At 51.4% G+C, this 24,668-nt stretch overlaps 9 protein-coding genes and 1 non-coding gene across 10 annotated transcripts; 4 read left to right on the forward strand and 6 right to left on the reverse strand.

The window, feature by feature from the left end:
* Positions 1 to 7: 7 nt before the first annotated feature.
* Positions 8 to 1,080, reverse strand: LRP88_04059 (RTA1 like protein-domain-containing protein; the record flags this gene model as incomplete). The annotated part of the gene is made up of 2 exons (XM_083240647.1): positions 8 to 224; positions 278 to 1,080. 2 exons carry the CDS (start codon positions 1,078 to 1,080, stop codon positions 8 to 10), a joined length of 1,020 nt encoding a protein of 339 aa, XP_083103937.1.
* Positions 1,081 to 1,874: 794 nt separating this feature from the next.
* On the reverse strand, positions 1,875 to 2,732 carry LRP88_04060 (DUF427 domain-containing protein; the record flags this gene model as incomplete). Its single annotated transcript, XM_083240648.1, has 2 exons — positions 1,875 to 2,299; positions 2,354 to 2,732. 2 exons carry the CDS (start codon positions 2,730 to 2,732, stop codon positions 1,875 to 1,877), a joined length of 804 nt encoding a protein of 267 aa, XP_083103938.1.
* A 684-nt stretch (positions 2,733 to 3,416) lies between these two features.
* Positions 3,417 to 4,763, reverse strand: LRP88_04061 (uncharacterized protein; the record flags this gene model as incomplete). Its single annotated transcript, XM_083240649.1, has 3 exons — positions 3,417 to 3,572; positions 3,628 to 4,071; positions 4,122 to 4,763. The coding sequence occupies 3 exons, from the start codon at positions 4,761 to 4,763 to the stop codon at positions 3,417 to 3,419; spliced, it is 1,242 nt and encodes a 413-aa protein (XP_083103939.1).
* A 1,147-nt stretch (positions 4,764 to 5,910) lies between these two features.
* Positions 5,911 to 6,026, reverse strand: LRP88_04062. Its single transcript, XR_014475168.1, has one exon. It is a non-coding gene; the product is annotated as a 5S ribosomal RNA (ribosomal RNA).
* Positions 6,027 to 6,966: 940 nt separating this feature from the next.
* LRP88_04063 (formate/nitrite transporter family protein) lies at positions 6,967 to 8,026 on the forward strand (the record flags this gene model as incomplete). The annotated part of the gene is made up of 4 exons (XM_083240650.1): positions 6,967 to 7,269; positions 7,319 to 7,439; positions 7,496 to 7,801; positions 7,851 to 8,026. The coding sequence occupies 4 exons, from the start codon at positions 6,967 to 6,969 to the stop codon at positions 8,024 to 8,026; spliced, it is 906 nt and encodes a 301-aa protein (XP_083103940.1).
* A 3,063-nt stretch (positions 8,027 to 11,089) lies between these two features.
* On the reverse strand, positions 11,090 to 12,979 carry LRP88_04064 (uncharacterized protein; the record flags this gene model as incomplete). The annotated part of the gene is made up of 1 exon (XM_083240651.1): positions 11,090 to 12,979. The coding sequence occupies one exon, from the start codon at positions 12,977 to 12,979 to the stop codon at positions 11,090 to 11,092; it is 1,890 nt and encodes a 629-aa protein (XP_083103941.1).
* Positions 12,980 to 13,656: 677 nt separating this feature from the next.
* Positions 13,657 to 16,938, forward strand: LRP88_04065 (uncharacterized protein; the record flags this gene model as incomplete). The annotated part of the gene is made up of 3 exons (XM_083240652.1): positions 13,657 to 14,257; positions 14,326 to 15,724; positions 15,783 to 16,938. The coding sequence occupies 3 exons, from the start codon at positions 13,657 to 13,659 to the stop codon at positions 16,936 to 16,938; spliced, it is 3,156 nt and encodes a 1,051-aa protein (XP_083103942.1).
* Positions 16,939 to 17,608: 670 nt separating this feature from the next.
* On the forward strand, positions 17,609 to 19,314 carry LRP88_04066 (Zn(II)2Cys6 transcription factor; the record flags this gene model as incomplete). Its single annotated transcript, XM_083240653.1, has 3 exons — positions 17,609 to 17,640; positions 17,703 to 18,298; positions 18,353 to 19,314. The coding sequence occupies 3 exons, from the start codon at positions 17,609 to 17,611 to the stop codon at positions 19,312 to 19,314; spliced, it is 1,590 nt and encodes a 529-aa protein (XP_083103943.1).
* A 703-nt stretch (positions 19,315 to 20,017) lies between these two features.
* Positions 20,018 to 21,847, forward strand: LRP88_04067 (lactose permease; the record flags this gene model as incomplete). The annotated part of the gene is made up of 5 exons (XM_083240654.1): positions 20,018 to 20,237; positions 20,290 to 20,641; positions 20,693 to 20,755; positions 20,807 to 21,167; positions 21,221 to 21,847. 5 exons carry the CDS (start codon positions 20,018 to 20,020, stop codon positions 21,845 to 21,847), a joined length of 1,623 nt encoding a protein of 540 aa, XP_083103944.1.
* A 643-nt stretch (positions 21,848 to 22,490) lies between these two features.
* On the reverse strand, positions 22,491 to 23,838 carry LRP88_04068 (glycoside hydrolase superfamily; the record flags this gene model as incomplete). The annotated part of the gene is made up of 2 exons (XM_083240655.1): positions 22,491 to 23,611; positions 23,664 to 23,838. 2 exons carry the CDS (start codon positions 23,836 to 23,838, stop codon positions 22,491 to 22,493), a joined length of 1,296 nt encoding a protein of 431 aa, XP_083103945.1.
* Between the last annotated feature and the right edge of the window lie 830 nt (positions 23,839 to 24,668).

Raw genomic sequence — 24,668 nt, forward strand, 5'->3', positions numbered from 1 at the left:
TCTTCCTCTACTGTCGGTTACCCTCGGGCAACATGGCATATGCCTCCTCAACTTGACCCTCCTTGCGGTCTCTCGTCTTGACACCCAGGAATGGGAAACAGGTGCATGGGTGCAGGATCGTGACAGCAGCAATGGCGATGAGAATCATGCCACCGTCGAGAACAAGGAATAGGGTCTCGTTTCGCATGACATCGTGGGAAATCTCGGGGATCGTCTCGGCGATACTGGATTATCAAGTTAGCTTTGAAGAAGCAGAGGCATGAAATTGAGTGCTTACCGGTAGCCACATCGGATGATGATTGCAGTGTAAGCTACGCCAAGGGCGTAGATGAAGAATCGAGTTCGGGTCGCTTCCTTCTCGGTCGCTTCGGCGCGCGACAGAGGAACCTTGCCTCGACCAGAGGTATCAAAGGCTGTGCCAGGTAGGTTTGAGGTAGAGTGAATGGACTGAACACCGCTCCTGAGGGCCTTCTTGCGTCGGCTTGAGTACATCAACATGAGTCCAGCGCAGCACAGCATGTTGGCGACTTGGAAAGCCACACCGCCAATGACGAGTGCCTCTCCGAGCTTTTGTGTCGTCTTAGATCCATTGCCGGTGCTGTTCAGCGCAACAAGACCACCTCCGATGATTTGAATGAAGATGGACAGAAAGTCAGTTCCGACAAAGACCCAGGGGTAGAGCCTTGGTCGGAGCAGTGACCACTGAGCTCCATACCAAATGACCAGGTGCTTGAAGGTGACCGAGATGGCAGCGGCGACAAGCGTAGGGGCAAGAAGAAGTGTGATGTACTGGACAATGAAGGAGTTAAGGCGCCATGGGTTTCTCGAAAGAGCGTATCGTCCTGCGTAACCGAGAACTTCGAGGAGAGTGCCGAGTGCCAGCCAGATCATGTACGACCATGTCTTGGCGCGGATTCCAAGGAAGATCTGGACCACGAAGAGGAGTGAGAAAACTGCCCAGAAGAAGATGGCGGCTGCTGATGATAGATCAGCGCCGTAGATTGTGAATTCGACTTTGCATCGGTCGGAGAGTTCGTCGCAGTTGTCGTACGTCGGGGGATAAAGCGTATCGTTTGCCATTGTTGCAAGAGATTAGATAACAGTCGGTGTTGTTTGATGCGACTCTTGTCAAGTTGTTGTGTTGATGATGAGTCTCTTGATCGAATTCATTCACGGCAAGTGATTATTATAGAGAGAATCAAATGGCTATGCTCTGGGCATCGAAAGCCACTATTCACAGCACATACTACCAGCCCTCGCAGGACGCGTCAGAAGAATGCTGCGCCCCATGTCCCTTAAATTGAGAGGGCATAATCTCTGCATTCATTTTTCCTTCTCGGGCGACACTCGCCTGTCGGGGTGTTTCACCGACCCGACAACCACCAACCAGCCCGCGGCTCGTCATGTAGATAAGCTTGAATCAGCCTCCGCTTGTGCTTGGCATCCCCAAGGCTCGGGTCAACCGGAGATTTCACGAGCTCGAATGTTTTACCCAATCCGTCGTGAGGCGGGGCGGTTTGATACGCTTTACGAAATGTGCCTTACAGGGCGCGTAGGGTCGCTCAGCTGGGCATGGGCCGTGTGCCCCAGATCGACGCGTGGCGGAATATCTTCCGATGTTCCAAGTGGTTCGTCAAAGGGGAATTTCAAGGGAGATGGGCAGTGCACCACTTGGCAGGCCTCCGACATGGGTGTGGTCGTCAGCATAGCCACTGAGCCAAGACTGTGACTTCATTTATGCAGTGAGAAATCCTTATTTACTCATAAATGTTTCTGGTTGGAGAATGTACGGTTCGTCCACATTCCTCGCCTACAGTACACAGCCGCCCAAAAACATTGTGACGTCTCCGTACAGATACGGGATACGAAATGTTTCAAGCGAAATGTGTCTTTGGCCTGGGCTGAGGCTCCCCATCCAAGATTGTGTCAACTTTTTCATTGTAAAAACAGACCAAACCTGCAATCGCTGCGCTTTCATGAGTGGGAAGTCTGTAGTACCAAGCAAGATTCTTCATCTCTTGACCATCGACCACCACGTGATAGTACTCGGCTTCGCCCTTATACGGACACTTGGTTTTGAGACCGCTCTTGCGAAGGACGCTCTGGTCGATTGCGCCGAGAGGGAGGTAGTACCGAGTCGGCAGTCCCGTCTCGAAGAGGTGCATGGATGATGACGCCTTGGCAACAGTCTTGCCATTGACTTGAACTTCGATAGGCCGCTGCGATGGGAGGATATCAACTCGTTTAAATGGGTCTTTCGGGTGAACGTAAATGGGCGCGTCTTCCTCCAGCCATTGGTCTGAACGAATGTTAGTCTTTGCATATCAAATCTAGCCTCGTTCAACGGCCATACCAATACTGCCAAATTCAATCCTTAGCAGACCGGCCAACGCGCCAAGCTTCTTGTCATTGTCGAATCGAAGCACGTTATCAATCTTGGCCTCTTCAAGGCCGTCATGAGCGCTAACAATCAGTTCAGCCAATGAGGCAAGCCCTTTTCCCTCCACGCGGATCTCTTCTTTATCGCTGAGCTTGGAATTGATAAGATCCTTCTGGGGAACGTAGATCGCAGGATAAAAGTCATGCTCCCAGACATAAACTCCCTTGGTGGTATCGGCGATGACGGTGTGGTTGTGGATGGCACGCACTCTTCGGGCCGCCTCGAGGGTCTTCTTCGGGCCGTGCTCGACCAAACGTCGGCCAAGCTCGATTATTCCTTGCTTGCGCTGCATTGTGAGACCGTGTACCTGCTTGTATGAAAGCGAGCCGTTTTGGAGTTGGCAGATCTTCAAGAGTCAGCGATGGTTATGCTCGTTGATATGCTTTTGTACCCCGCTCCAAGTGACGTGTGCGATTCACCATCCAGCCTTGCGTTTGTAATCATTGCTTTATAATCATTCTGGACATCTCAGGTCTCACTCCGAGCGATTCACTTGGAGCACAGCCATCGCTTTGGAATCATATCAGACTTGCAGTTACCACGCCGGCTCCGCCGGCTCATGGTTCCAGTTAGCGGAGCAAGTATTGCAATCTTGTTCTTCATTTCAATGTTTTCAATTAAGACTTCTGCAGACTTAGGTGTCCGACTCTATGATCAGATCGCGCTTCTCAGCGTGGCTGGGTTTCCTCGCCGTAGCAGCCTCAGCTTCTAGCACATTGCTTTCAAGATTAATCATTCATCCTCGAAACACTGAAACGCCGATCTCGTTGACGAGCCCCTACAGACCAATTCGTTCGTACCAAGCAATCCGACCCAGTCCCAGATGCTCAGCCACCGAGGTCCAGTTCAGCGCAAGATCCGACCCCATCCTCCATCGCAGCAATCACATGTTCTGTTTCCCCACCGCAGTCATATTTCCCCCTGCTTCCCTCCTCTGTGCTTTTCGCCAAGGATGGCCTGCTTTCCCAAGTATGTCTCACGAGGGAGGGTTGATCGAAGGCTCGTTCTTCACTTCAGGGTCTTCGGCCGCCGTGAGCAATGAGATGCCACTCTCCGCGAGCCCTTCCGCCAGAGAGGCCAGGCCGTGAGGTCCCAGCTTCATCAGCCGTTCAATTGTGCGGTAATACTCAAGCTCCAACGCAAGATTGGTTTTGGCGTGTCTCCAATCGGGTGACTTTCGCTTGGACTTCTTCCAACTTGTCCTGTCGTTTGTCTCCCTGCTGAGTGGTGAAAGTCAAAGCCATGTCCATGTCGCAAAGTTCGGCCTCAGCTTGAGCGATTCCCTCCTCGCACTCGCGCAACTTCATGTCGTACTGTTGCGATGCCTGGGAAATGAGGAGTGTGTCCAAAGCCATCTCGCCCTGGTGTTGTTCGAAGAGCGCCTTTGCCTTCTCAATCGCCTCCTTGGCATCAATCTTCTGATCGCGAGCCCGTCGAAGTTCCTCGAGCTCTCCCGGGGCAGGCACCTTGTGTAGCGACGTCTCCCGTTGTTTCATCAATGATCGTGCCTTGTCCAACTTGCGCGTGGATTCGTTCAGATGGGTTTGCGACTCGACTTTCAGATTCTCGACGGTACCGATCATGTCTGACATGGACGATGGGGTCAGCGCCTCGTCCTTGACGGGTTCAATCTGCCTATGTTAGCTGTTGACACCATCGCTAGGAACCAAATTCTGCTCACCGAATCGACAAGGCCTTCAGCTGGTGTCACTGTGTTGGCAGGGCTGCCAAGAGCCAACCCTCCAGGATTGCCTGGCCCATCTCTTCGAACACTCTTGTTGGTCTGAGAATCGTCGGATGATTCATGGGTGCGCTTCCGTTTTCCAGTGCACACCGAGGAAGGAAAACCAGTAGGATCGCCTCTCTTGTGCGTTTCGCCGCCTGTGTTGGCATTTCCCCTAGGGGCACAATCTCTTGCCTTGGTGCTGAAATGTTCCTTTGCTGCACGGATGTCAAAATAGCTGAGCGCTGGGTTTCCCTTCTCACGCTGACGAGCCCGCTCTCGCATGAACGCGATGAGGTTGTCAATTTCGACATCGCGATCCACCTTGGCTGACGCCTTTACCATATCATCGATGGCTTCGGCGAGCTTCTTGATCACGATGCCATCCCAGCGTCTGGGAGCAAAACCGGTCACTAACTCCCATGGCCATTGCTGTGTGGTGGTAAAAATCTGTCGGGCGGCTCTACCATATCGTTCTTCGATGAAAGGTTCGGCACCAAAGTAGCCAAGAGCTTCCGCAATCTGGCGGTCGGAGAAGGCAGCCACATCGCTCGAGGTAGGGGCAGTAGGCGCGCTGGCGACAGAGGTTTCCGTGTTCATGTTGGCTGTCGCAGAGGGAAAGTTGTTTTGAGAAGGGAAAGAGATCTACTCACTCTAGAGGGTATCTAGAGAGTCGCAGGGATTCTCAGTCGCACAAAATCAAGATCAAGATGTGTGTAGGTGCTTGATTGTTGGCGTTTGGTTGTTGTTTGTGCGTGGTGCCTAAGGCAAGCTGTAGTGATTCAGTGAATGAACTGGCCACGTGCGCAGCACCAAGTCACACTCGGGAGCACTAATTTGAAAATTGAAGAAGAAAATTGAGAGGCGCAGGGGTTACGAGTGCAGTCGCACGGAAATCGCTGTAAAGAAATTGAGCATGCGATGGATTAGGGTGCTGTCAAGAGATTTTGGTCAAGACAAGCCTTGTCGCTTGAGGGCTCGAGCATTCAACTTTCATTGGATGTCAGGATCCCAGGTGTAGTATCTGAACGGGCTTCATTCTGATAATACCAGTGCCTCAATCCTGTAAAACATGAAAGAGGTTCTTCATTGCTCGAGATGAACGTCGGTGAGGATGAAGTGGAGTCTGGGAATCAACTTTGATGCAGGAGAGATCCCGAAACAAAGGAAGCGCTAGAAAGAAGAATTAAGAATATAGCTGGGCTCAAGAATCAAGACTTCTTGTGTTCTTGCACGCCTACGAGTGTGCCTGGGATTCAATGTGTTCCGTCCGCGACAAGCCAAGCCAACATGACGTGTTTGTTTGATGGACGGTATGGTATGGGAACAAACGTCGATTGCAGCATGCACCAAGTTGAGATCTAAAATACACTGTTTTCCCTCGCAAGACTCTCTCTCAGAATCAGGTTTTCTTCTCTCTGTCCCTGAGTAGGAAAGTTCAAGACGAAGCTGTGAACGGTAAACGTTGGGGTGAGGGGGATCTCAGTCGTGATTGGTTGAGCAATCATGTCCTCGTCCTAATAACAACACTCTCCAAACACTGGACGGTGTCAATTCGCCAGTCTTCTGGCCTCAAAAGAGAGAGTCTGGCTGACAGTTTCGGCCGAAAGTGGACACAAACAATGACAATATGAATTGATGTCTCTAGTGAGCCCTAGTTCTCCGAAGTCAACCACGCCGGGCTGCCAGAGACTCATGGCCAACATCAAAAAGAGAGCATCGTCAAGATGGTCTTGCTTGCAAAAAACATACAACAGCGGGGATTCGCTGGTCGTCACCGACCCAACTACTAATCCGCCCCTTGCAGGCTTGACTATGGGAGAGCGGACGGGATCCCGTATTTTCCGGCAGGTATGGTCATATGTGACAGGCGGTGACGATGGCGAGGCCCATGGATCGCTCGGCAGGGACTAGTACTGTAACATGGGGTAGGCTTTGAAATAGGAATGTGCGTGAGGAGGTCTAACGGTACGATGTCTCTCCCCAGATCCAGGGTTACGGGGCTTGCAATGTAGGTTGGCTGTGGTCCACATCGCTCAAGCATCGTTGACTCCCGATCTCGAACCTGCATGGTCTGTACATTACATCAGCAAGTTTTATTCTTATCGTAATCCTATGACACTTTTTTACGTTCAAATGATCATCCAGTAGGCAATCATATCTCCTGCAGCGAGTACCTGATTGCTGTCGTTGAGGCCGGAGCACCTACCCGGAACTCTCAGATCACGAATGTGGAGTAGAGGTAACAAAGCACCAACACCTGCACGGCATCTACTCACAATTACCGAGACAGCTCTCCGCATGCTCCCCCGCATGCGTGATCACCACTTGCAGCAACGACCCCGATGTTCCCCAAGTGGCTTCGACGGCCACGGTCTGGAGGTGTTCGACAATTCCTGGTGTGCCACCCATTTGCGGAGCCGCACAAGCACGTGTTCTCGGCGCAGGCCAAGCACACGCGTCAGAGGCAGTTAAGGTTGGGTCGGTCCATGTTTGGGCACTAGCCTACAATCGCCCGCACTAGGGGCAAGGGAGAAGCGCCAAGGTGTTGATAACAGCTAGCATTACCGCCGATAGGCAATATTTTCTGCCTCCTCCCGTGTGCCGATTTTGAGTAGCGCACGTTGGCGTGTGCAAAACTTGGCAGTGAGGTGCGGTGTTTTCTCGACATTGCTCGGCATGTTGGGAGGAGCTCGGAGTCTTGGCGGAGTGTCAGGGCTGTGAAGTCTTGGCTTTCAAGAGATAAAGGCGCAGGCATGGTCAACTTTCAAACACGGCATCATCACACTAACTATCGAATACCATGGCTACCTCAACTGTCGACGCCCCGAACTTTGCGGCGTATACGCCTGCTGAAACAGCAGAGCTTATTTGCCGTGCTGGCGTCAAAAAGGGAAACACACGCCCCGATAAGGTGTTTCTCTCTGCGATATTCGGTGGTTGCATTCTGAGCTTTGGTTGCGCTGTTTCATTGACTGCTGTGACGGCACCATGGTACCAAGAGAATGCACCTGGTCTGATGAAGCTCGCTGGCGCCATTGTGTTCCCAATTGGCCTAGTGACAATCTTCCTGACGGGAGCTGAGCTGTTTACGTCGACAAATATGGTGGGTGGCTTACTTCGGACTATAAAGCAGCTGCTAACTATACAACTAGTTTACTATGGTAGCAGTTCTCAACAGGAGATTGTCCGTCTGGAAGATGCTACTACACTGGTTCCTATGTTTCTTCGGAAACCTGCTGGGCTCCCTCTTCGTTATGGCCCTAATTGTTGGCTGTATGTTTCCCCAATTGAGACCATGGTCATGAGTCGACACTGACTTTAACCTACAGATGGAGGCATCTTCGACGCGGATCCCTATAAGAAAGAGATCCAGACATATACTACCAAGAAGCAACTTGCTCCTGCAGCATATCAGATCTTCATCCGAGGTATTGGGTGCAACTGGCTTGTCTGCATTGCGTGCTTCTTCGGAACACAAGCCAAGAGCGTCGGTTCCAAGGTGATTGGCATGTGGCCACCAATTTTCGCCTTTGTTGCCCTTGGCTTCGATCATGTTATCGCCAATATGTTTATCATCCCTATGGGCATTTGGCTTGGTACACCTAACTTGACTGTCGGGCTATATATCTGGAAGGGTGAGTCAATTCGTGTTCTCGATTGTGGCCAAGACTGATAATTTCGCAGGGATGATTCCAGCCCTCTTTGGTAATATTCTCGGCGGCAGCCTTTGTTGCGGTGTGTACTTTTGGTGGATCTTCTTGGCCTCGGAGGGTCCTGTGGATAATGACGGATCTGGAGTGGGTGTTTTGGATGGCCGAGGGAAAGCGACTGCTTCGGATGAGGAGAGCAGGATAGAATAGTGGGGACATCAGGGGCGGGCATAGAGAAAAGCATGATAGAATAGAGTATATAGTAGACGTCTAATGTGGTAATGTCATTTTTCTTCCATTTCATTCCAGCACCTGAGTGACTTGCGCTCAAACCTGTGGAGGCAATTGGAGTCCATTCGATCGGTAAAACCCAGCCCAGAAGAATTAGTCAAAACCTCCCCCCAATTACTGGAAAAACAAGGAGGGTAGACCCTCAGAGTCAGTGAGTCACCACATGCTCCATTTGATAACCCCCAACGGGATCAGGAAGAGAAAATCGGTTCAACGGCAATTTTTTTCATTCTCCAATTTTCCGCCCCGCTCAGGTGGGGGAAGGTTAAAGCTTATCCGGTAAGCTTAAGCGCGGCCTGCGGGGAGTCCGATCCAGAGGGGATGTCTAGATGCGTCGATTTCAAGCTCTTTATTTTGTTTTTGGGGTTGTAAATGACCTCGGAGATACTTCGAAGCCTGTAGCTACCTTTGCGTATTGATTTCAGAGACCAATCGCTCAACCTACGAGTCCTTGGTGGTGATTAAGATACTCTTCAGAGGTCAGAACGCAAGTCTGGACCATTCGGCTTCTATTCCTTTTCTGTTTAACTTTTCAATCCCCGGTGATTATCAGGCAGGAAGAAAAGCCTCAAGAAAGATAAGGATCAAGATGGTTCCCGCCAAAGCAGAAGCTACCGAGCACGCAACCCACCCCGAAGTCCGAATGCCGAGAGAGAACTCCAAACTTGGCATGCGGGGGGTTTCTCCACCCCCTTTTTTCTCCTTCGGCTTTCCATCCGGGGTTGGCTCCGCAAAGGGGTCGAGAAACCGGGCGGTGATGGGAGAGATGGGGATGCTAAAAGCAGTCAAGAACTCCGGGGAGGTTCTTATCCTGGTCTTGGGCGCTGCTGGCGTGTCCGAGCAATGGGGAGCGTCTCGGTAGAGATTACCGATGTGCCGTCTCCAACTTTTCCCCAGTGGGGGAGAGTGGGGACGGACAGAACTCCGTTGTGCCGATGATAAGAGCGACACTCATACTCGCCAGTCATTCACAAGTCATATCGTCACCATTGATCAGCCCGTGTACGGCTCGGGCTCCCGTATCTTTTTAAGAACATGATTCTATTCTTAAACGGCAGAGGGGGAGCAGCTTCTGCACTGCTTGCCACTTCATAGTCAAGTGTGATTTCTCCTCCCTCCCAACCTGTATTGATACCTGGGTGCTTGAGGTCGATGGCTGCTGTGTTAGCATTGAGATATGATGCTGTGATGTGTTTATATTGTCTTGTTTGATATAGTTGACGCCCCACCCTTGATGGGATGACTGATCCGGAAGACCGCGTGAGGGCGACACGGGAGGCATGGGCTGATTTTCCGCATTGGTAAACTCATGGCTGACCTAGCCTTCACTGTCCTTGCGGTCTTCATTCCCGTCCACTTCCGTATAGGTTGCAGCAAAAGCCCTCCCCAGTACGGCCGAGGAGTCCTGTCCCCGCCTTGATCTCTGCTGCTCCCACAACTGATCCCTTAAAGCAAATGACTGCTCCCGCGCATAATCCTGCGCGTTTCTGATCTGCTTTCGACCTTTTTTGAAACACTTCGTATAATTCCGTTAGATTTGTTTGTGTCAAACGGGGCTGATGGTACTCCACTGCCCCATTCTCTCCCGTTGGCAATGCATATTGGGCGAAAAATGTGAGATTCTCCCCGCTTGAAGTCAAGATTGTGATGCCAGAGTGACCCAGAGGGTCCGGCTCGCCGAGGTACTCCAGCGCCTGATTCCTTCCGTAAACCATAGCTGCGCCGTCGTAACCGCTTTGAAGTGTTGCCTCAACCATATCCCTAGATCGGGATTTCCATTCTCCAGCAAAATGTGGTAAGGTCGTAAATGTCAAGTCATCCTTGAAGAGAACAGCGCCCTGGATGTTGGAAGGGCCAGCAGGAAGGAACTCTTCTCTCGTGAGGCCTTGAACGAAGTCAGGCTGAGACGCAGATAATCCATTGTTGAAGCCAAGGTCTTTAGGCAGGGCAGAAAACGCCCGGTTCATTTCGATATTGTATTTTCCGTCGTAATCCTGAAAGAGGCGCAGTATTTGTTGCACGACGACCGCTTCATTGCCGGCCGTGTCGATCTTCTCGCAGTATAGCTCGTACTCCGACCCAGTTGGTGATGCACTCTCGCGGTTTCTGTTGAGGCGCCTGGGTGTCTCTTTGGTGTTCTGACATGGCATCGACCGCAGGGGATCAAGTATCCCATTGGCTATAGCCTGCCCCTGGAAGTCATTAGTGGTCATGGATTTTGTCTTGTCCGATTTAATCGTCTTTGTAGTGCTGCTTGATGCCATTTTGGACTTTCCTGGCTCAACGGCTCTGGTCATGTTGTTGAGTAAGCGCAAGTTTTCCTTCGTGAGGCGTAACAGCTTTAGCGCTCGTGGAACCTGTGTTGACCTCTGGGATCGAACCTCGATGGCTATGTCGTCGATTTTAGGTGTCTCGAGACAAGGTCGTTTCAACAGCAAATCTTCCGTGGCTTTGGGCGGAGGGCGCTTCCTATGCGATGGTTGCAGGTGGTCGGCCATAACGGAGAGAGCAACCCTAAAAGAGTAAAGCTGGCTAATGGCAACTCGCTAGCTAGGTCGAGTCAAGAGTTAAGTGGCAGTTATCAAATAGTCGGATGTAGGCAGCTGATTATGGTTTGGAAAAGATGAGCTCGGCACTGAGCATCCTGCGTTAATATAGGTAATGGGATTTTGATGTCTTTGCTAACAACTGGGTTCTTTGTTCTACCTAGTTAGAGGCATCGCCAGGTTTGCACCATGGCCTACCGTACACCTTAGATAGCCTTGTTCAATGCATGATCAAATGACCATCTGACGTTGTCGTCGCCACTATTGCCTACCATCCTAACTCGATGCCACAGGCCTCTATGGTTGTTTCTTATCGCGGAGTAGAAACCACTATTACTGAGGAGCATCTACATCAAGTGATATTGGATAGGAACTAGGCGAGTAAAGCTAAAAATAAGTCTCCTTGACTTGTGTTATTCAACTACCTCGATAGAAACTAAGTACCATTGGCGGGCTGGTGATAAGTCTTGCCATCCACCGTTGTCTTCAACGTCCCATTCGCATTGAAGATGTTAGTCATCACATCAATCGACAGCTGAAAACCACCAGGGCTAGTTTTCTTTGTGTTCACAACCTTGCCAACTTTCTGGACAAGATTAGATCGCCAGTCGACAAAGGTCAATGTGGCTGACCCTGCTGTAGCCTTGACGCTCTCTGTGCCGTTAAGAACAAACTTGCCATCGTCTGAAAACTTGAAGTATTCCACGCTGACAGTGCTGAGGGACCCAGGAGAATTGTCACGGAGCTGAATCTTGGCGTATCCGCTGTGCTTGCCCAGTAATGTGTAGTTGCCGGCCGGAACGCGCGGGCGAGCCACCCCTTTGCTTCCGGGAGTATATGGAGTCCCCCAAGGTACCGTATCCGATGCTGTTTTCACCTTGACGGGTCCGTACGGTTTGCGGCTTGTTAGAGTTGCCACAACCACACGCTGAGCTCTGCCCCAGGGTTCCTTTGACGGATAGCAAGGAAGAGGGTTCTGATCTCCGCACGCCGGGGAAAGTGTAATCTCATCCCACCAGACTACTTGGGTGCCATCGGGAGACCACCGAGGATCAGCTCTGGCGTTCCATTCGGGGTCGTTGTAGTCACCACTGCCAGCCACACCAGATCCTTGGTCGTTGAGTCTCTGTCCGTAGTAGTTTCCTCGATCGCCATACTTGTCGAGTAAATATGGTCGAAAGAATCGCCTTCGACCGTTATTGCGGGTGGCAGATGTCGCTGACGTGCTGACCAAGTCTGTGATGGGGGGGATATGGCGCATACCAGAGAGCCACATCTGCCGATCAGTGCCGCGGGTATCAATTGCGACAAACCATTGACTATCCGGCGAAAAGTCCAGAGGGTCGATGTATTCCGGGTGACTGGTTAGTCGACGAACTGCCCCGGTCGTCAGATCGACAGCATAGGCGTCAATGTTTGACGATTCACTGGGATACCCGACGTAAGTCACCTCTTTGCCATTGCCAGTGAAGCCCCTGAGCTCTCCAACCGCAATGGCCCCAGGTGTTATAACCAACTTGTCGCCCTTGGCCTCGATCGGCTGTGTATCGGTTGGGTCGGCGAGTAGGGTGACATTGAGGAGGTCATACCGAGGACCGAGTGGGAGACCAGTTTTGGGAGACGGGTTGAAGATGAGCTTGGAGAAGTAGGCATTCTGTCCAAGCTTGCCGTCGACTTGGGTGAAGGAATTGAAACCCAAGTGCACGTTATCCGGGTGAAGACGAAGTTCTCTGATGTCACCACCAGGGCCTGAACCGTCGGCATTGGTGTTCCAGCGAATGGAATACCACTTTGCGACTTGGGGCGTGCAACCGGGATCAATCAGATTATGTTTGCCACAGTCGAGGATAGAGGAGCCGCCAAGTGCGCGTTTCCCATCACGAAACGCCTGGGGATATTCGAGTTCCTCCGTCTTCTCTCGGTGAACACCGCAACTGAGACACTTCCAAGGATCCCCGTTGGGGAATTTGGTTCCGTCGGTCTTGACCGCGATGAGTTGGGTTCCGGTGTAGATGCTGGCCTTGTCAGGTGCCTCAGGAGCGCCGACAAAAGTAACTTGGACGAGGACGTGTTTTCCATCAGGCAAGAAGCTACCGGACCCGAGATGCAGTGTCTTCCCGGTGCAGCCTGTTCCCTTCGGATTGATGGTCGAGTTGCAGTCTCCTGGGCCAGCGTCATCCGCTATGGCCGGCGGAAGTGGCAGGGTCTGAAGCTTGATGGGTTCAGGGCTTGGAGGAGCAGGGACTGCCTTCTCGGTAGCCTGTTGAGGGAGAGAAGAAGCTCCCTGTGTGAGCAGAAGGAGAAGAGTTGGCAGGTAAGACCGCATTCTGGCTGAGTAGAGAGAGCGCTGCCTTGATAGAGAGGAGGCATCAGAAGGATGGAAGGCATCGGCCTTTTATGTTAATCGTGGCGGGACAAGTCTGAACGTGTTGAACAATAACTTCACTTTCACGACAGTCAAGAACGCGAGGACCGCAGCTTGCCGTCTGGGGTCGGGTGCACAGCTGCGAGTGCCATGCTGTTGGCGGTGCAAACAAACGAGCTCTCTATACGCGTATGCCATTTTCTCCGCACTCGGAGCCATTTTGAAGCTTTTTGATCCATCATCACGGTCTAGATTTCTATGGATGAAAAACATAATATGGTTCTCTTCTTGTTTTTACCTCGTGACACTTGCAGTTCCCCGCGTTTCTCGATTCCCGCTCTGTTTTCCGCCTCCCCTCCATCATTTCCCCGGATACCCCGGATCGACAGGTCCAGTATCCGTATTCTGGCTAAACGGTTTGGAACCTGGTCAAATTCAGCTGCGGGGAAATGTTAAGCTAATGCATGCAGGACATGGTGATCCCCGATGAGTTTCCCGACGGTGACAGCTACAGTTCACTCCACATCATCTGATCAGGTGCACCTACATAGATGTATTTAGGTGTCCCTCGAAGGGCTTTGGTGCTTTCTCTCTGATCATCCTCAAGTGGTATAGTCTTGATTTAGAGCACATCCAGTATGACTTCTACTCGTGGCATTTCTCTCGAACAACAGCCTGACAGAAACGACTGGGAGAACGAGGCCGTTTTCCGTCGTAATTGCCTCCCGCATCGATCCTACTTCATCCCCGCTACCGCACTCGTCCTAAATGGCAAATGGGACTTCCACTATGCGCCGACGCCATGGGACGCCCCAGACAGCCTGCAAGGCGATCACCCAACCGTCCCTGAGGCTTCGTGGAACTCAATTGAAGTTCCCGGGCATTGGCAGCTCCAGGGCTTCGGGCGCCCACACTATACAAATGTGCAGCTGCCTATTCCCGTGTGTCCTCCGTACGTGCCGACCGAAAATCCGACCGGCACGTACCGAAAACGGTTCCGTGTTCCTTCAGACTGGGACAGGAGCTCGCTGCTCTGTCTGCGCTTTGACGGTGTAGATTCGGCCTATCATCTGCGCGTCAACGGTGTTTTGGTCGGGTATGCCCAAGGCTCTCGCAACGCCTCCGAGTTTGACATCACTGAGTACATCGATTGGGAACGCGAGAACGAGGTTTCTGTTATTGTTTATCAGTGGTCTGATGCCACCTACATTGAGGATCAAGACCAATGGTGGCTTTCAGGTATGAAGATCCTATCATCATGCTCCTTCATCGTCGTTCATCACATCACTAATGACAATGACCTCCAGGCATCTTCCGAGACGTCCACTTGATCCCATTCCCTTCTGATTCCTACATACGGGACTGGTTCATCCGCACCGAGTTTGACAGTGCATTCGATAACGGCACGTTGAAGGCCGAGATTGAACTTTCCAAGCCTGCGAGTGGTTTTGTGAGACTCTCTGTCAAAGGACTCAGCCACAACCAGGGAACCATCATTGCCGAGACTGAGTCGATCCTCGATCCCGAATCCACGAAGCTGAGCATTGACGTCAATGTTTTGAGCCCCAAGAAATGGACCGCGGAAACCCCAAGCCTTTATCGGGTCGAGATTACACTGGCACGTGGCGAGACCTTTTACACCGTCCATCAGAATGTCGGCTTCCGCACGATCGGGCTTGTTAATGGACTCATCTGCGTCAATGGCAAACCGATACGGTTTAGAGGCGTCAATAGACACGACCATCACCCTCATAGAGGCCGTGCGGTGCCTTTAGAGTTTATTCGCAGAGATCTCATTCTCATGAAGCAACACAACATCAACGCTATTCGTTGCAGCCACTACCCTCCCGACCCTAGGTTCTTCCAGTTGGCTGATGAACTTGGTTTTTGGGTCATCGATGAGGCAGATCTTGAGTGCCATGGCTTCCTACAGAGTGTCTCCCGGGCGCTCAATTTGTCAAAGAGCATGACGTATGGCGAGAAGAGAGATGTCGTGTTTGGACGATCTGCCGAGTACATCTCCAACAACCCCTCATGGAGGGCAGCATACCTCGATCGCGCAGAGTCCATGTTTCATCGAGACAAGAACCATACTTCTGTGGTGATCTGGTCGCTGGGTAACGAGTCCTTTTACGGACAGAACCACGACAGCATGTACGACTATCTCAGAAAGAAAGACCCAGGCAGGCTCCTCCACTATGAGGGTGACGTGGATGCAAAGCATGCCGACATGTATTCTCGCATGTACTTGACCATGGATGATCTGGAATCTCATGCCGAGACTCTCGGTGTTGGCGAGGATGGCACCTTTGACAAGCCCATTATCCTCTGCGAATACGGCCATGCTATGGGCAACGGGCCTGGTGGACTCGAAGACTATGAAGAACGCTTCCGAAAGTACCCCAGACTTCAAGGCGGCTTTATCTGGGAGTGGGCGAACCATGGTCTGTGGAAGCAAGAAGGCGACAAAGGATTCTACGCTTTCGGGGGCGACTTTGGTGAGTTTCCCCACGACGGAACATTTTCCATGGGCGGTCTATGCAATAGCGCTCACGATCCAACTCCGGGGCTTCTTGAGTACAAGTCGGCCATTCAGCCGGTGCGGGCAAAGTTTGTCGATGGCGAGCTGCATCTTCACAACATGCACGATTTTGTTGGTCTGGATCATCTTACGGCAGCGTTCAAGGTTGAGGAACTCAGTACCAAGTGAGTGTGTTCCTACGCGTTAAATTTATTACTTTTCATACTAATATGGTCGATGCAGGCCCTCGATTCTTGTAGCTGGGAAGCTCGATCTGCCTTTTATCGCCGCTGGCTCGACGGCTAAGATTCCACTGCCTGAGGGAATCACCAACGTCGAGAGCGAGTACGAGATACTCCTTACCGTCCGATTTTACTTGTCGGTTGATACTTCTTGGGCCCAATCTGGTCATGAAGTTGCCTGGGCTCAGTCTACCCTGTCTGAAGCAACACCGACGGCAACACCCTTGCAAGTGATCAGTCCAACCTCCAGTCTCTCGACCACTTCAATTGGGACGACGCTCAAGGTCAATGGGCCCAACTGGGAGTTTGAGTTTGACAAGATAAGAGGATACCTCAAGTCTTGGAAATGCTCAGGAGTGTCTCTCCTGGAGCAGGATCCCATCACAAAGGTGGCCGTGATCCCGTCCATTTGGCGCCCACCCACCAACAACGACGTTCCCTCTGCGGTGCCGGAGTGGGAGAGATACGGGGTTGAAGTCATGACCAGTCAGAAGAGATCCTTCTTCTTCCAAAGCGACAAATCCGGTGTGGTCGTTGAGGCCGAGACGTATCTTTCTCCCGCCGTCCTGGACTGGGGCCTGATCTGCCGAACTGTGTACAAGATATTCCCCTCGGGATCTCTCGAAATCCGTGTCAGCCTTGCCCCTCGCGGATACAGCCCACCGAATGTCCCCCGCATCGGCCTGGACCTCCGCATGAACCGCGCTTTAGACGGCGTACGATGGCTTGGTCTCGGGCCTGGCGAGTCCTACCCTGACAAGCGCGGCTCTCAGAAACGCGGCATTTGGAGCGCAACATCTGTGTCAGGTCTTCAAGTGCCCTACGATCTACCTCAAGAGAACGGCAATCGGATGGAAACCCGCTGGCTGACCCTGTCGACCGAGTATGGTCTTGGCATTCGGGCAACCAGCATCCAGGGCGGAGATCATCATCATTTCAACTGGACTGCAACTCGGCATTCGGCAAAGACTCTTCATTCAGCGAAGCACCCTTGTGACTTGGTGGAAGAAGATGCAACTATTTTGCGTCTCGACGCCGAGGTTGCTGGCGTGGGTACAGGGGCGTGCGGGCCTGGGGTTGCAGAACGTCACCTTGTTGATCTACAGGAGATGGAGTTTGGGTTCAAGCTCGAGGGACTGCCTCATGGTTCCCTCTAAGTTAATTACATAGTAGTTGGAATTAACTCGTGTATGATTTGCATCGCAAATGCCTTCCATTTTTCTCACTATTTGCTACCAGCGAGGTTAAAAAATTTTGGCCTTTCATTCTTTCTGCTCTCTCCTCACTTCCTTGTTGGTTCGGCGTTGGTCTTCTTTTTGTCGTAGGCTAGCCTAACATGACCACCGTAACGAGAGCCTGCAAGTGCATCGCCTAATGTCCGACGGCCTTTGAACAGCCCACTGCCTTCCGACTAACTGCATTCCATCTGGCTCAACCTTGTGTGAGAGAGACCGTCAGCCTCAGGATCACTAAATCCGAATCCAGCAGAGATCCTCGCATTAACGTTAGCACAGATGGGACCCATACCAAGAGCCGAAGCGGTCCAATAGTATGAACTAGACGTGCAGGGTTGTATCATGATACGCGTAAAGGTACAACTGCTGAAGTATCCAATACACGTATTCTTTCTCCAAGATCAAGAGATGTCCACGGCTTGGATCAATCCTTTTGTAACTCTCCCACTCTGTTACTCAACTTCCTTCTCTCACCTCAAAACAAAGTAACGCATGGAATCTTCCAAGCCAAGCAGTTGCTTCTAGTGTTGCATTTCTTCCCCTGCCCAGGGTGGATCATCTGCTCGATAGCCCTATTTATTCTCCCAACATCATGAGACCTCTATCGGCTTGCAAGGCCTGTCGGTGGGTAACCTCTAAAGTGTCCGTCGGAAAACAAGGCGTTTCATGCTAACACCAGTCGCCAGGGACCGCCAGAAGAAGTGCATTAGGCCCCGCCGCGGGACAACTTGCGTCTTCTGCACAAAGCGTGGTCTCGAATGTGATGTTGCACCAGACCAAAAGCCCGTGTTGCCACAAGGCTACGCTCCTTTAGCTGATCCGAAGGGAGTTGCCCTCCACGCTTCGTCTGCGGCAATTCCTGACCGCGCCTTGTCGAGAGAGCTCATTGATCTCTTCTTCGTCCATGTCCACTTTGCATTTCCAACCATGTTCCACATGCCCTCGTTCAAAGCGGCTTTCCATGATGGCACCATTCCCAGAGTCTTGTTCTTTGCCGTCATTGGCCTGTCGGCTCGGTTCTCCGGCCATCACAGCCTCAACCATATCAACCCCTGGTATAGGGGCCGTCCGTATGCTCAGGAAGCAGAGAAGTTGCTCGACTTGCACGACACATCGATAGTAACGATTCAAGCCTGCATGCTGCTGGCTGCAAACTTTATTGCGGATGGCGAAGCCATGACGGAATGTGTCTACCTCACCATTGCCTGTCGCATGGCTATGTTGCTGGACCTTCCCAACATCAAAGTCAAGACTCGCGTCGAGCAGGAAATCAATCGTCGAGGTGCGGAACTTCCATCTTGAAGCACAAATTTGAAGCGTGACTAATGCTTGATAGTGTGGTGGTCACTGGTTACAACTGATACTTGGAATAGCTCATCTGTCTCTCTTCCACGCGCGATTCAGATCCGTCATGACGTTCCTTTACCAATGAGCGAGCAGGACTTTAGAAATCTCGACTTGAACGAACCAGCTGAGCATGTGGCATCGCCAGCCACGCCCTCTTCTTCAGGCTCATGGCCATCCCACTCGCTGCTCGCAAGATTCATCAGTCTCAATACCCTTCTTTACGAGGTGAATCAGCTGAATGCGAGAATCGCTGCCGAGAAACTATCTGGAGCCCAAACTCATGAGGCCATTTGGGAATTGGCCACGACCTTGGATACATGGCTGACTGGCTTACCGCCTCAGCTACGATATACAGAAGAGAACATGGCATACTGGAGCGACCAAGGATCCGGCCCTACCTTTGTTAATATGCATATGAACTATCATCATATTGGGCAACTTCTCTTTTACTCCTCGCTGGGTGAGAGTCTAGAGATTGCAGATGACAGCCCTGCTTACGAGCAGACTATCAACCTCGCCACAGAGTGTAAACAACACGCGGCTGACCTCTGCGATCTCATCTGGAGGGCTAAGCGGCGGCCCGAGACAGACATTATGCATTCACTCGTCGGCCACGACCTCGTCACATCTTCGACAGTACAGATACACACACTATTGTTCAGCATTGATGACCAAGAAATTGCGATAGCCAGATCTAGACTCGAACGGAACTTTGAGATGATTACCGATTTGCACAAGTACTGGCCCATCGTGTCGGTGACGATCAGCAAGCTGCAAAAGTTTCATAATGCTTGCCTTCGGTACAAGGATGCTACTTTTCATCTCGACCGGTGGATGTTGCAGTTTATACTTGAGTTTTCGCAGCCGATTCAAGAGAGAAGTGAAGATGCGATCCATGGCGGTGATAATGATGAGATTTTTAATCAGCTGAGGAACCTCATCGATGTTTAGGTAGAAAACAATCTATCTCGAAATGCATCAATAACATTACCCTAAACAAAAGAATAATGGAACAACTGGTCTTGCAAGCTGGATTTCCTTGACATTCAAGAGGCCTTTGGAGCACTCACCTGTGGAGCACGCTGTCCCTTTAGAAACGACGTTACTAGCAGTTCGGCCAGCTGCCCGAGTGTCTTTGAAGGCAAACTGGATAATACGGACTTTCCCCCGATCTAAACCCCTCGCCAATGCATGTAAACAAAGAGAAATTTATTAAATCAGGTAAACTCGCCTCCAAGGTTCCCTCGTTCTGGCTGCGGGGTTGCGGCTGAGAGGCTCAACACCGCGTCGTCGGGAAACGAGGCGGGATTGCAAGGAACGTGCAGGATATTGACTAGTGGACGATCAGGAACACTAACGAACCCTGCCCTTGGTTGGTGAGTTTCTCGCTTGTTCCACCGAGTCATGCCACAAACCCAAGACCGTACCAACTTTGTTGCCCCAGGTTCAACCAACGTGACCCCATGGGGAACGGAGATCGCCACACACACAAGTCTAACATTTTGAGTCTGGAGACTTCTGAGCCTCGGGTAACCGGTGTCTTGGGACAAACTACTTAAATGATGGTGTCCCCGTTGTAACCGCAACACATCCTCCAACACCAAATCAACTCAACACAGAGCCTCTTCCCAACGCAACTCTTCATCTTATCGAAATGTCTGCACCGGGCAGAAACTCAGCCGCCAAACCCCCCTCTCTTGCAGGAGAGCATGATGAGATGGCCAAGCCGGTCGAACATGTTACCCAAGTTGAGGCATCCTCTGCAGCTCTTGCAGAGGCCCTCGCTCAGAAGGGGAAGCTTTCGACAAAGTCTCTGGCTCGCCTCTACGTCGTCATGACTGTCGGTTATCTAGTCTCTACCATTCAAGGTTTCGGTAAGCTGTGGACTCTGCACAACATGTCAACCCATTGACTAATGTGACTCAGATGGTTCTCTAATGGGAGCTATCAATGCGATGAAACCTTACCAGGAGTCATTTGGTCTTGACGGCAGCGGTTCCTCCACGGGTATCGTTTTTATCATCTACAACTTGGCTCAGCTTGCCGCGTTCCCCTTTGTGGCGTACATCTCTGACGTACACGGTCGACGGCCATGCATCTTTATCGGGTGTCTCGTCATCTTGATTGGTACTGCTATTCAGGGTTCTGCTCACAGTCTTGGCCAGTTCATCGGAGGCAGATTTGTTCTGGGCTTTGGGGCCATTGTCGCTCATGGCGCGGGTCCGGCGTACACTGTCGAGCTTGCCCATCCTGCGTATCGAGGCTTGACTGCTGGCATGTATGTGGCGTTTCCAACCCGATCATTTTGATGATGCTGACATTTGAGTAGGTACAACAACTTTTGGTGGGTTGGTAATATCTTGGCTGGCTGGGTTACTTATGGTACCAATCTGTGAGTGTCTTCCATTTTTGTCTCGTTGCAATCGCTAACTCGGGTCTAAAGGCATGTCAAAACCTCATGGGCATGGCGAATTCCCACGATCCTACAGGCTGGCTTTCCCTCAATCGCCATGGCTCTCGTCCTCTTCCTCCCCGAGTCTCCCCGTTGGTTGATCTCCAAGGACCGAACTGAGGAGGCACTAGCCATCTTTGCCAAGTATCACGGCGAAGGAGACCCTAACTCACCCATCGTCCAGTTGCAGTATCAGCAAATCTTGGAAGAGCACACTCACGAGGAACCTGGTCGCTGGTGGGACTACCGTGAACTTGTCAATACTCGATCCGCGCGGTACCGGATTATGCTTGTTATTGCCACAGCTTTCTTTGGCCAGTGGTCTGGTAACAATGTCATCTCGTACTTTCTCGTGAGTCTTCATTTTGGAACAATTGTAGAGGATCTTCTGACAAGTGAGGATAGCCCGAGATGTTGAAGAAGGCTGGCATGACCAACTCGAACACTCAATTGCTCATCAACGCCATCAACGCTGTCATCTGCTGGTGCGCTGCCATGTGCGGCTCCATGGTCCTTGACAAATTCGGCCGTCGAAGAATGATGATGAGCGGCCTCACGGGATGTCTCGCCGCATACATCATGCTGACCGGTTTCGCCGCAAACTCGGACAAACATAAGGACCTCGTCTACGGGCTCATCGTCGCCGTGTATCTCTTTGGTATCTGCTTCGCCACCGGCATGACGCCAAGTGCTACGCTCTACCCTATGGAGTGTCTTACAAACCGAACTCGTGCCAAGGGATCTTCCATCAAGTTTGTGTTTATGAACATTGCGACAATGACCAACACGTACGGCATCAGCGTCGGCATCAAGGAGATCGGATGGAAGCTGTACCTGGTTTACATTGTCTGGATCGCGATCGAGATTATGTTCATGTACTTTTTCTTTGTCGAGACAAAGGGCAAGAACCTGGAGGAGCTGTCCGAGATCTTTGAGGCCAAGAACCCCCGAAAGGCCAGCACCAAGAAGGTTGTGGTTGCCCTCGATGAGACTGGTCATGTTGTGGACATTCAGGAGGCGAAGAAGGATTGATTGCAGCTACAGTGGGAGCTATAAGTTGGAGGTTGAGCAGTAACACTGGTTCAGATATGTATCCTAGTTATGCTGGGATATGTAATTGTGTACTGACATGAAGCATAATTGCCTTGTGCTATGCGGGCTTGTGCAGTCCATTAGTCATGAGGTATTTGCTAAGAACAGAATAGCCTATCAGACAGTTCCTGTGATGTCATTGAAGCCGAGGTTCAATAGGGCTACCCTATGGCGCGACAACTCTAACTTAAGTCCGTCCAAGGTCAGGGATCATGCACTGGACCAACTACTCTTTATGTTCCATCTATAGCAACTATATGTTATAGTTAAGTTTCCATTTAGAATTGTGATTAATGCCTTCTGTGTTGGAATCGGAGATCCTTGATGATGATAACAAACGTGATGATGTCAGGTCCGCTGTGTTGACATTATGTAGACATTAAAATCTTGAGCTAGAAATGTTCGGACATTCACTAAGGCTGCTAACAGCTACGCGATTATGATCGATAAGATTCTGTTTTCAAGAAAACGATTTCAAAGCAATATGCAATACTCAGTCTCTACTACATTCGCTACTAATGCTATAGATACACATGCAATAGTATGTACAAGTTGAATGCACCAACCCTGATTCTACTTCCATCTACCTGAATCCAGCACAGACATCGCGGTAGACGTTCTTCTCAAGTCCAGCAGCATCCTTAGGGATGTAGTCCAGAGCAGTAGCATGAGAGTAAGTCCAGCGAGGGTCGTTGAGCTCCGTCTTCCAGGTCCAGTACACCCATCCGTCCATACCGGGACTCTCATAAAGCTGCTGCTGAGCGGTAAAGAACTTGTTGAAAAAGTCCTTGTTGTGCCAGTCCACGTTGGAAGTCATGCTCCACTCGCCTGTGATGGCAAAGTCCTGGCCGCTGATGACGCGCGAGTCGGTGCACGCGCTGTGCATCAGCTTGTACTGGTCACCGCGGTCGTTGTTGTTCAGGGCGAAGCCGATGTAGTTGTGGTCATCGAAGCCGGTGAAGGGATCGTTGGCGATGCTGGCTTGGGTGCGGGCGTCACCAGAGTCCCACTTCTTGGACATGAACTGCACGTGGAGCTTCTTATTGCTGGGGATATTGAGGGAAGCTTCAGCATCGCGAACGGCCTTGAGAGCACCGGGGTAGTACTTTTGGACTAGGCCAGGGTCTTGTCCGGGAGCTGGGTAACGGTTGCCTCCGTCGTGGCGGGAGACCGGCTCGTTGAGGACCTCGATCATACCGACAGTTCGGTAAGCGTTGTTGCTGTGGATGCGCTTGGTCATCCAGGTGAGCCACTTCTGGGCACGACCAAAGTTGTAGTCGTTGTAGAAGCCAGCAGGCTTGTTGTTCTGGCCAGTGAAAACATCCTCCTGCTGACCACCGGGAGCACCGTGGAGGTCGATGATGACGTAGAGGCCGAGCTCAGCAGCCTTGTTGACAACGGCGTCGAGGTAGGGCAGCATACGGTTTCCATCAGCAAAGGGCTCACTGGCCTTGTCAACAATGTCAACGTAAGACCAGTAACCGATGGGGATACGGATGGTGTTCAGACCGACATCGTGGACGGACTGGACGGTGGCCGTGTTGATCCAGTTCTTCCAGTGAGTCTCAAAGGCCTGGTTGCCAGCCTCACGGTTGCTTCCAGAGTAATGCTCCCGCATGCAGTCAAACTCAGAGACAGACTGGCCGCACTTCATGTTGCTCTCCCACTCATTTCGCTGCAACCAAGGTTCGCAGACGAGCCAGCCTAGAAACAATCAGATTTGCGCCAAGAATATATATTCATGAAAGACACTTACCACCAAAGTTGACGCCACGGATCTTGTTGATGCCGGGAGCAAGAGAAGGCTCGAAGCGCTTGCCAAGCTGCTCAAAGCGAGCAGTCAGGTTGAAAGCCGCCAAGTCCTGCTCGTGAGGGAGCCATGCGTGGACAGCGTTGAAAAGAAGAAACGAAACCAGACTCGAGTACTGCATCTTGAAGGTTGAGAGATGGTTGGTGTCTGTAGATCCTGTTTCCTGGGGATGGGCTCAGCCTCTATTTATTCCACCAGTGATGGGCTCTGTCTCGTGTTCACAGCCCCAAAGCAGCTGATCCCATTGGCACCATACAAGGATAGACAACTGCAACGTTGTTCCTGTTAATGTAGCAGAAATAGTAACTTGGCTGCTTTGGCAGGTAAATTAAGGGTCTATGCTCGCAAAAAGTTGCTGCAAGTTGGAGTCTGCTTTTGGAATCATAGGTATCTTCGCATGAACTTCTCTCCCCCTTCGGCCCTTTTCACCCAAGTGCTGATGACCTTTGGTCATGGGGGCCGCAGCAATGGGAGCCCAAGGTCGTATCGTTTCCCTGTCAGTAATCAGTTAATAAGCCAGTAGAAAGCAAGACATTCAGGCGCAGATCCCATTCATCTCATGGCTGCGCAGTTGGGCAGGTGCTTGAGCAGAGCAGTCTTGAAAGTGGACGCAGGCGGCCGACGGCAAAGACGGCCTTCTACACTTGGTCAAGCGTCCTCCCGGGATCAACGGACAAGGCTTGCAGGGGATACCGGTGCAAATCATCCGCTCAGCCCCTGTAGCAAGCCAATCGCATTCGAGATGTAACAGCAGACCAATCAGCATCCAGGGCGCCTCGTTTCAGGTCTGTTATTAGTGCAGAAGCTCTGGACTTGCTTGTTTCCATTCATTTTGTGCTGAAAAGTACTTTAGAAGGGGCGCCTCCTGCAAAGACCTGAGATTAAATGTTCCAGCCCTGTGGCACTGCTGGTCCTTTCTCGAGGGATGATACCGAAAGAAGTAACTGCGGC

The sequence above is a fragment of the Fusarium phalaenopsidis genome (genome assembly GCF_050370095.1).
Source record: "Fusarium phalaenopsidis strain FUZ10S chromosome Unknown contig_32288, whole genome shotgun sequence".
Taxonomy (NCBI): Eukaryota; Fungi; Ascomycota; class Sordariomycetes; order Hypocreales; family Nectriaceae; genus Fusarium; species Fusarium phalaenopsidis.